General features: G+C 41.2%; 1 protein-coding gene across 7 annotated transcripts in view; it reads right to left on the reverse strand.

The window, feature by feature from the left end:
* The window catches only part of PRUNE2 (prune homolog 2 with BCH domain), a 132,117-nt gene extending 121,313 nt beyond the window's left edge, over positions 1–10,804 (reverse strand). For 6 of the 7 annotated variants that reach the window (XR_009630629.2, XM_067464435.1, XM_060762174.2 and 3 more), the window contains exon 1: positions 10,626–10,739. Coding sequence is in view for 5 of the 7 variants with exons in the window: in XM_067464435.1 (XP_067320536.1) it covers positions 10,626–10,661 (36 nt within the window). In the remaining 2 variants the exon portion in view is untranslated. Of the gene's footprint in view, positions 1–10,625 lie in introns of all 7 variants that reach the window. The other variant, XM_060762175.2, reaches the window with a different exon arrangement.
* Positions 10,805–11,261: the final 457 nt, after the last annotated feature.

An 11,261-nucleotide genomic window follows, 5' to 3' on the forward strand; every position in this document is an offset into this window, starting at 1 on the left:
AAAGCAATGTTATACTATGATTTGTAGCTTTGTATCAACACAGTAGATTTGTTGTTTTCAACAAATCTACTGTTTGTGAAAAAAGGGAAACTTCGTATCCTCACGAGAAGACATTTAACACATCTTGATAGCATATTTTTAGACTCTCAGAACTGGCCAGTTTTTCAATACAGGTTGAATATTCCTTATCTAAAATGCTTGAGCCACTATTTTGGATTCTGGATTTTTTTAAATTTTGTAATACCTGTATTTGCCTATAAAACACATAGATCTTGAGATAACATGGAGATAGGACTCACGTCTAAGCACAAAATTTATTTATATTTCATGCACACTTTATAAATGTTGCCTGAATTTTATAGACAATACAATACTTTTAATTTTGTGCATAAAACAAAGTTTGAATGCACTGAACCATCACAAGGAAAGTATTTTAAACTCGGCCATCCATGTGGACAATTTTGGGGTATTATGGATTACAGAATTCTGGATAAGAGATGGTCAACCCATACTACTTCATGCACATAGGACAGTGGTTCCCAACCTGTGGTCTGTGGACCACCAGTGGTCCACAAGAATGAAAATATGGTCTGCAGCCTCACCATTACTATACTGTAGCTTTGAAACCATGTGGCAACAAGAGCAACTGCTCTCACAAATCCTTCTTATAGTGCCCAGGCAACCAGGATGTCAGGAGGGGAGAGGATGACTATCCACAAAAGATTACTACTACCACATCAGCTCTAGATTATTAAATATGGTTTCTGTGGGTGAACAGGTGGCGACTACTGGATGGCATATGTTCTGTATGAGAAACTAGAGATGAGGTCTATCCAATGCAATTTTCTGAATCAGCGCCCCCAAATAACCAAACCAAATCTAAAGTTGACCAAAAACGGATTTGTAACCCTTTTGATACTAATGTTAGAGAGTTTAGATTATCATAGGATGGATTAAGCTACTGCTTTTTGCCACTCTTCACAGAGATGTGGATAACTCCCCTTTTTTGAGAAGAATTAAAGTTAAGTAATCACATTGGCCCATGAATAAATCAACCCAGGTTTTTTGGTCTAATTTTTTATTAAAAGTTCTAGACTTATGTAAGAGGCTATAGGGTAGGTCACAAAGTGTAGTGATATGAATTGAACTGTTAAGGGGTTATACTTAAAGTAATAAATCATGGAATAGGTTTACAGCAAATGGCCTCTGGTATGCTTCTTTCTCTATCTGTGAAGAGCCCTCTTCATTTCCACCATCCAAGAAGAATCAGGGCCAACAAGCCAAGATATAATGTGAGCAGAACAGGCCAAGACTGTCACTTAAAGCAATTTCCATTCTTTTCACAGTTGCAAAAAAACCTGGAAATCCAGGTTCCTCAACTCCCTGCTGCTAATATCCCATTAGGAAACATATTACAGCGTTTTACATAATGAATTGACTGTCAGTCATGACGACCATGCCAAGTGTAATTAAAAGAAAATTAGGTCAACAAATACATATGCCAACAATGTATATTCTCACTGGACTTTAGAAAGGATTTATCATACACATACAAGGTCCAAAATCCAATTATTTCGGTGCTCCATAGTTGTTTATATGTTATACAATCATAGAACTACTACTCTGATTATTTTGGTTGCTCTCATTTGGACATTTGAAAGGATATGCCATAGGCATACAAGGTTCAAAATCAAATGATATATAGCAGGACCTCGGTATCCACCATAGACTCTCAAGTCACATTATATACAATGATGTTGTAAAATAGTACCTATTCAGTTGTGGGTAGTTGAACCCTTGGATGAAGAATATGTGCATACAAAAGGTGTGTGTGCTTTATGAGCATGCAGTTTTTATATATTATATTAGTACTCTGGTTATTTTGATCCATTCTCTTAATGAGTCACATTAAAAATCTGCTTTCAGTACAAAAGAATATGGGACACAACATAAGACCTCTTACTATTACAATTCAACCTTAGATTTACACAGCAAGTGAACATGCTGTACTTTTTAAGTGAGTGCTCTCTACATTTCCATTTTGTTTATACTGTAAATACAAAGTTGAAATAGTTAAGCTAACAGCTCTAGAAAAAATCTCTTTAATCCAAATATATAAAAATCAAGGGTGCTGTAATCTGCTATGTTTTTGTACATTCAGTAATAAATCACTGCACAATAAAACTGTCTATTAAAAAAGAAGGCTCTGACTTAAGAATGATGGTTAGTTGCCTAATTAAAAGCCGCTCATCAATCATAATACAAATAAACACACACACACTTTCCCTCAAATGTATCAGATCTGTGCAGGTGGCAGCAATGTTTAAACACAGCTGTTACTGTTAGGATCAGTTCTGGAGCGAGAAATTTGTCTACAGATTCAGACAAAAATATTTGCACACTACATATTTTCAGTCTGGTATTATTTTATTTTTATTTTTTGTAATGGTAAAATGTCATATTTAAAACATTATTTTTACAAACATATTCTTGGGGCCCTTCCAGACAGGCCCTATATCCCAGGATCGGATCCCAGGGACTCAAGGCGGCTTTACACATGGCAACTATTCAATGCCTTTGGACAACAAACAATTAGAATACACTTAAGGGAAAAATTAAAATTAAATGCGCATTAAAACATATAAAACATTGCATTCACTATTTTCCAGTGAATTTTTGCCTTATATTGGGTTAATAAATGAAATAAGCATTTATGCTTCTTATTCAATCAGATTCCCCTCCTGATGTTTTTCTGTGTACTGTCAGTTCTCGGGTAACTGACAAGATAGATTCTGTAGATTTGTTCTTAAGTTGAATTTGTATGTAAGTCAGAACAGATAAATTTTTAAAGTGTAACTCCAGCAATTTTTTTTTAGTTTTTGATAGTATAGGAAAGGGTTAACAGCCCTGTAACATTTGTTTTGCTGTCTGTGCCCGTGTCTTCCAAAATCCAGTTGCTTGAACCTTGCCTTGCCTTATTTTATGTATTCATTAGAAATTGTGCTACTTCAGGGTGGGTGAGAATTGTACTTGCTCATGTGATAAATCTGAAAACTGATAATTTTGGAACACTCAGCCAAGAACAACAATGTGGGATGGGGAATGAGAAACAATATGCTGGTTTTCTAAAGCTATGAGACATTACATGACAGTAATGTGACACCCCCCCCCCCTCCACATGGGATGAAGACCTTAATCCAGTCAAGACAGAAGTGCTCTTCATCAGTCAAAGGGCAAATCAGGGGATAGGGATTCAGCCTGGAAGGAGTTACATTCCTCCTGAAAATGTAGGCTCACAGCTTTGGTGTGCTCCTGGATTCAGCTCTAATCCTTGGAGGTCCAGCGTTTGGTGGTAACCAGAGTGAATGTGCACAGTCAAAGCTACTATGCCAAGTATATCCACTTCTGGAGAACTTGGATCTGTCCATAGTAATGCATGCCTTTATTGCATAGTCTGCTTTAAAGGGAGCAGAATAAGATGTCCCAGACTCTGGACTTCCCGGTGATTTGGACTTCAACTCTCAGAAGGCCTGACTGGTTTGTCCAGGTGTCAGGAATTTGGAGATCTGAAGTCTAAAGCATCTGGAGGAACAGAGTTTGGGGGACTACTGATTCTACCTTGTTCTGCTCTTCTGACAGGCCTACCCAGTCAATGTTAAAGTCTGAACTGTATCAGAATCAAGTTTTAATTTATGCGCTATGTATTTGAATGTGTTTTAAATGTATTGTGTTTTATCTGGGTGTTGTATCTCACCTCAAGCCATGGGAAGAGGTGGGTAAAAAACAAACAAATAGCTCAATCACTTGAGAATTACTGTGTGTTTTTTTTAATCTGTTGGAAACTCCTATGGGTTCCAAATTGATAACAAAGTCAGATATGAAAAAATACAAATCATCATCATCATCATTTAACAAGGCAACTGGGAAGCCACTGCCTTCTTCTCTAAGCATTCTACCTTCAGAGTTAATTGTGGGATCACCTATCAGAGAAAAACGTCTTTCTTTATGGTGGAATTCCCGCTTACAACAAATCTTCTGAGTGCTTTCATACTTGCTTTATCTCTATTTTTACTGTTTCATTGATCTATGACTCCTGTTTTACAGCTGTCTGTTCATAAATATTAGTATTATTGATTCAAAATTTCATCAGCTTGTAAGTGCTATTTAGGGCAGAGAACTCCATAAATAAATAATATACTGAGGATGACTCAAGGATACCAGCTTATATATTGTTTTCAGAACACTCCTTTTTGTATTCTAGAATGGTTCATCATTATTTAATTGAAAAAGCCATTGAAGTTGTACATGTACCTTTGACACCTCCACCCCCCCCACACACACACACACACATACACAGAGAGAGAGAGCCCCATCCGCTTATATTCAACGAAGTAGGACAACTTTCCCCAACTTGCTCTTCACAAGTTTTGGATTACAATCTATCACTCAACCATTGATTGTAATAGTTGGTGGTGATCGATATTCATAGAATCATTGAATCATAGAGTTGGAAGCGGTCTCGTGGGCCATCCAGTCCAACAACCTGTCAAGAAGCAGGAAAATTGCATTCAAAGCACCCCCAACAGACGGCCATCCAGCCTCTCCTTAAAAGCCTCCAAAGAAGGAGCCTCCACCCCACTCCAGGGCAGAGTTCCACTGCCGAAAAGCTCTCACAGTAAGGTTCTTCCTGATGTTCAGGTGGAATCTCCTTTCCTGTAGTTAGAAGCCATTGTTCTGTGTCCTAATCTCCAAGGCAGCAGAACACAAGCTTGCTCCCTCCTCCCTATGACTTCCCCTCACATAGCTATACATAGCCATCATGTCTCCTCTCAGCCTTCTCTTCTTCAGGCTAAACATGCCGAGCTCTTTAAGCTACTCCTCATAGGACTTGTTCTCCAGACCCTTAATAATTTTAGTTGCCCTCCTCTGGACACATTCCAGCTTGTCAACAACTCTCTTAAACTGTGGTGCTCAGAATTGGACACAGTATTCCAGGTGTGGTGTAACCAAGGCAAAATAGCGGGGTAGCACTTCTTTCCTGAATCTAGACACTATACTCCTATTGATGCAGGCCAAAATCCCATTGACTTTGTTTAGCTGCTGCATCGCATTGTTGGCTCATGTTTGACTTCTTGTCCACCAAGACTCCAAGATCTTTCTTACATGTACTGCTGTCGAGCCAGGTGTCCCCCATTCTGTATCTGCGGCACTCCACTCATCACTTCTTTCCAGGATGAAGAGAAAGCATTGGTGAGCACCCTTTGGAGTTCATCTCACAATTGGCCAGTATTCCACTGCAATTCTGACTTCTTGCTGATATAAACAAATGTAGCAATTCCACTGGATTTTGCTATTCAATTCAGTTTAGCAAATTATGCAATGGACTCACTGTGATAGAACACATAGAATATAAGACATTTCACCAATGCTTGAAAGCTATTATTCATCCCTTGCTTACATTATGCACACATCTGATCTCCTGAAAACAGCAAGGGATCCTGCAGATAACAGTAAGTATTGGAGAAGAACTTCTAAGATCCATTATTTAGTTTATTTCTGCTATAATAGTCAAGTAAACCAGGCATGGGCAAACTTCGGTCCTCCAGGTGTTTTGGACTTCAATTCCCACAATTCCTAACAGCCTCAGGCCCTTTCCTTTCCCCCCTCTGCCTGAGGCTGTTAGGAATTGTGGGAGTTGAAGTCCAAAACACCTGGAGAGCCAAAGTTTGCCCATGCCTGGTTTAGCTGGAGGGAAAGGAAGGGGCCCGAGGCTGTTAGGAATTGTGGAAGTTGAAGTCCAAAACACCTGGTGGACCAACGTTTGCCCATGCCTGAATTAAAGTATTCAGGTGGTCTGGCACAGCATCTTCTATCTCTCATTCCAAATTGTCATGTGAGTTGTGGCCCCATCTATACTGCTATATCATGCAATTTCAAAGTGCATTATATGGACAGTGAACATATAATGCCATTCAATGTAGTTAAACTGGACCTAAATTATCCAGCTTGAGCATGTGGGGAAAAAAATAGCAGCACAAGATTTTCCAGATCTTTTAAAAGCATCATTCAACCTTTGGGTTGCTCATTTGTTGCCATATGACCCTGACATAATGTTTTATGTAGACGTTAGCTCTCTTCTTCTACTCAAGGTTTAAAGATAAGAGGCTCATAAATTATGTATTTCCTTCACTGCTTTGTCATCGCAGATTTGCGACAACCACGTTCCTTTATTTTTTGCTTTCAAAAAGAATTGAACCAAAGTAGAAATATTAGCATAGCTGTAACATTAGTTACTAGGTTTTCAATGAATTGAGAACCTAATAAAGTGAGGACATTGAGAAATCAAGGTATTTATATACTGAGAGATTTTTAAAGGATGTGTAGAGCTAATGACAAGCCAAAAAGTCAAGGAGGAAAGGTAAAAATGGTATCTTATCTTGAGCATATATTCAAGCAAAACATCTATCTTAATACATATTAATGTATTCTGATAAAATATATGAATAATCACCACTCTTGGTTAACTATTTTGTACACACACAGGATACAGCACAAATGATATCTGGCGTGAAGAGTAACTTTATGATTTATGGAATTAATTTCAACAGCCGTTTCATACTGAAACTTTCAGGGGAATAATTTGGAAATCTTTGTTCAAATGTCTCATCAGCTTCTGTTTCAGTTGAACTAGTGAAAAGGATAGCACTCATCTGATCTGGCCTGGTGCCGTTCCATTAGCACATTATAGACTGAGCTTTTAGTGTAATATCCTATGACCGTTTCTAATAATAACAATATATCCACAGAACTATGTTGAGCCAAACCTCAATTTTCTTTCAAATCAATGAATCCTTCTAACTTCAGAGCTCCATGCACCATTGAATTCAACAAAGTGTAATGTGATGGGTACAAAACCTAGAAAGATTTACCAAATCAGGTTGCTTTGCACTTTCTGGGCTGTATGGTTATGTTCTAGAAGCATTCTCTCCTGACACTTCACCTGCATCTATGGCAAGCATCCTCAGAGGTTGTGAGTTCTGTTGGAAACTAGGCAAGTGAGGTTTATGTCTCCGTGGAATGTCCAGGCTGGGAGAAAGAGCTCTTGTCTGCTGGAGGCAAGTGTGAATGTTGCAATTGGCCATCTAGATAAGCACTGAATGGCCTTGCAGCTTCTAAACCTGACTGCTTCCTGCCTAATATGGTTTATATATCTTCCTTCCATGCAAGCTTGTAGCCAAAGGGGGGGGGGCATGAGGGGCTTCAGCACCCCCCCCCCCGAAATTCTCAGGGTGGTCCGCAAGATGGCCTTACTGTTATGTTTACCCATATCATGATCTGATCACCATGCTCAATATATCCCATATGCATGAGGGTATTGGGATAACGATACAAAAGGTTTGTTAGGGTAGATCCTCAGCCCCCCCCCCTTTGAATCAAACTCAGCCCCCCACAAATCAAACTCAGCCCCCCCCCCAAATCAAACTCAGCACCCCCTGAATCAAAGTCCTGGCTATGGGCCTGCTTCCATGGATATATAAACCCCACTTGCCTAGTTTCCAACAGACCTCACAACCTCTGAGGATTCCTGGCATAGATGTGGGCGAAACATCAAGAGAGAATGCTTCTAGAACATGGCCACACAGCTTGGAAAACCCAAAACAACCCAATGATTCTGGCCGTGAAAGCCTTCAACAACACATTTCCCGAACTGTGAATGAAGACAATTAGTTTTTATTTCTGAGTATGCTTGGACAAGACTGCATAGAACACTGTAAGAACATTTCTAATTTGCTTTGTACAGAAACTTGCCAGACTTTAGTGATGTTTTAAAGCCACATCTAAAGCAACATGAGAAAGGGGGTGAGAGGGAGGAAAATGGGTTCATGTTATTTCTTATGTGGCCACTTAAGAAATAATGGGTTGCCCAAAAGACAGGATACTGTGACCCGAAACCAAAAGGACTCAAATATGAAGATGACAATAATGATATTATTATTATTATTAGTAGTAGTAGTAGTAGTAGTATCTTTTGGTGCATCTATACTGTAGAATTCGTGCAATTTTCCACCACTTTAACTGCCATGGCTCAGTGGTAGCAGGGCTGGACTGGGTCTACAAATATTGGTTGCCAGGAGACAAAGGGGCTCCACCCACAACTCTAATGCTTTCCCTCCTTTCTGTTGACACTTTCAATAGAAAGGAGGAAACCATGAAATCATTAAAATGAACAAAATCTGCCTACCAGTATTAAGAAAAACTACAAAAACAGTAAATAAAGAGCAACACTCAAAAAATAGGGAAATTCCAGACAGGAAGCAATCAGGGCCAGCTAACACCTCCCAACAAAGGATACCTCTAGACAGGAAGCAGACAGGCTTTGAATCTGCAAGGCCATTTAGTGCTAATCAAAGTGGCTAACTGTAACATTCACACTTGCCTTAAACAGACAAGACTTCTTTCTCCCACCTGGGACATTCCTCAGATATATAAACCCCACTTGCCTAGTTTCCTACAAACTTCATAATCTCTGAGGATGCCTGCCATAGATGTGGGCGAAACGTCAGGAGAGAATGGCCGTACAGCCTGGAAAAGTCACAGCAACCCAGTGATTCCAGCTATGAAAATCTTGGACAATTTATTAACATTTTGATATATTGTCTAATGTTTAAGACAAGTGGGCATCCTGGAATATCTGCCACTGAGTTATAGTTTTATAAGGTCTTTAGCCTTCTCTGTTTAGAAGTGTTGTGTGCCTCACCAATCCACAACTCCCACGAGCCATATCACTGAGCCATGGAAGTGAAAGTGGTGTCAAACTGCATTAATTCCATAGTGTACCTTCAACAATATATTAACATTTTTGAAACATTGTCTAATATTAAGTGGGTCCACTTGCCATAGGGCAAGCAGACATCCCAGCCAGTCTGCCACTAGGTTATAGTTTTATAAGGTCCTTAGCCTTCTCTGCCAAAGAGTGCTGGTGTGCCCAACCAAACTTCAACTCCAAGGAGCCATGGCATTGAGCTATGGCAGTAAAACAGCATTAATTCCACAATGTAGATGCAATTATAAATGCTCACCACTATCATCATCACATCTGAGTCCTTTGGTGTATGGTCACAGCACCCCCTCTTCTTATGCTGGTGCCCTACAAAACTACAATTTCCAGGAGCCATAGCATTCATCCATGGCAGTGAAAGTGGTGTCAAACAGCAGTAATTCAACACTGTAGATGCAACCAAAGGTGCTCATCATCATCACCACCATCACATCTGGGTCCTTTTAGTGTAGGGTTATAGCACCCTTTCCTGTTATAGGATCCCGTACTTCTCAAATGGGCCACATGGGACATAGCACGGACCTTGTTATTGCTGTGATAGCAAGATCAAGGTGCTGATTCATACAGGATGTATTGTCGAAGGCTTTCATGGCTGAAATCATTGGGTTGTTGTGAGTTTTCCAGGCTGTATGGCCATGTTCCAGAAGCATTCTCTCCTGATGTTTCACCTGCATCTATGGCAGGCATCCTCAGAGGTTGAGGGTTCTGTTGGAAACTAAGCAAGTGAGGATTATATATCTGGGGAATGCCCAGGGTGGGGGGAAGAACTCGTGTCTGTTGGAGGCAAGTGTGAATGCTTCATTTAGCCACTTTGATTAGCATTGAATGGCCTTGCAGTTTCAAAACTTGTCTGCTTCCTGCCTGGGGGAATCCTTTGTTGGGAGGTGTTAGCTGGCCCTGATTGTTTCTTGTCTGGATTTCCCCTTTTTCTGAGTGTTGCTCTTTATTTACTGTTTCCTGGGTGGGAGAAAGAACTCTTGTTTTGTTTGAGGCAAGTGTGAATGTTACAATTGGTCACTTCTATTAGCATTTAATGGCTTTGCAGATTCAAAGCCTGCTTGCTCCCTGCCTGGGGGAATCCTTTGTTGGGAGGTGTTAGCTGGCCCTTATTGTTTCTTGTCTGCATTTCCCCTTTTTCTGAGTATTGCTCTTTATTTACTGTTTCCTGGGTGGGAGAAAGAACTCTTGTTTTGTTTGAGGCAAGTGTGAATGTTACAATTTGCCACTTCTATTAGCATTTAATGGCTTTGCAGATTCAAAGCCTGCCTGCTCCTGCCTGGGGGAATCCTTTGTTGGGAGGTGTCAGCTGGCCTTGATTGTTTCTTGTCTGGAATTCCCCTTTTTCTGAGTGTTGCTCTTTATTTACTGTTTCCTGGGTGGGAGAAAGAACTCTTCTCTGTTTGAGGTAGGCGTAAATGTTTCAGTGGGCCACCTTGATTAGCATTTAATGGCCTTGCCACTTCAAAACCTGGCTGCTTCCTGCCTAATATGGTTTATATATATTTATATATAAAGCATACCTAGGGACATTCCACAGATATATAAACCCCACTTTCCTAGTTTCCAACAAACCTCACAACCTCTGAAGATGCCTGCCATAGATGCGGTTGAAACGTCAGGAGAGAATGCTTCTGGAACATGGCCATACAGTCCGGAAAACTCACAACAACCTCGTACAGGAATGGTTTGGAAGCTTTCCAAAAGTTATCCCGTTTTTATAAAAAAGAGGCCGAGAGAGAGAAGCTCGCAAACAAGTTCGACCCTCTCTCTTGGCCTCCGAACTTACCAGCTTGGCTTTGCTGCGCTGCAGAAATTCTTCCATGTTGTTGTTGTGTCTGCTGCTTCTTGCGGGTCCCGATCATGCAGGGCAAAGTCCCCTCGCCAGAGAGAGAGAGAGCGAGAGAGCCAGGGCGGGTCCTGCCTTCCTCTCCTCTCTTCTTCTCCTCCTCCTCCTCCTCCTCCTCCTGCAGCTGCCTCCCGGCGCCTTCCTGCGGCTCCCTGGGACTCTCCCTATTTAGGCAAAGTGGGACTTGGGAGAGCGAGGGGGAGAAGCGGAGGGAGGGAGGGGGGACGGACCCGAAGGAAGACTTTCCGCGATTCCACAGGCCGGCCGAGCTCCCAGGGCCAATGGGAGCCGGGCTCGGGTGGGCTGACGTCACGCCGGCAATTGCTGCAACCATGGACAGCGCCCAAAAGTGAGGACCCAGGCAGGACGCAGAGGGCTGCAGCAGCAGTAGCAGCAGCAGCAGCAGCAGCAGTAGCAGCACAGCAGCAGAAGAAGCCTGGCTCTCTCTAGGGGCATCCACACTGGAGAATGAGGGCCCTTCCAGGCAGGACCTCTAGCCCAGGATCTGATCCTAGGTTTTCTGCATTAAACTGGATGAAATGAGTCACCATTGCCAGATGATCTGGGATAAACAGA

The sequence above is a fragment of the Anolis sagrei genome, chromosome 2 (assembly GCF_037176765.1).
Source record: "Anolis sagrei isolate rAnoSag1 chromosome 2, rAnoSag1.mat, whole genome shotgun sequence".
Taxonomy (NCBI): domain Eukaryota; kingdom Metazoa; phylum Chordata; class Lepidosauria; order Squamata; family Dactyloidae; genus Anolis; species Anolis sagrei.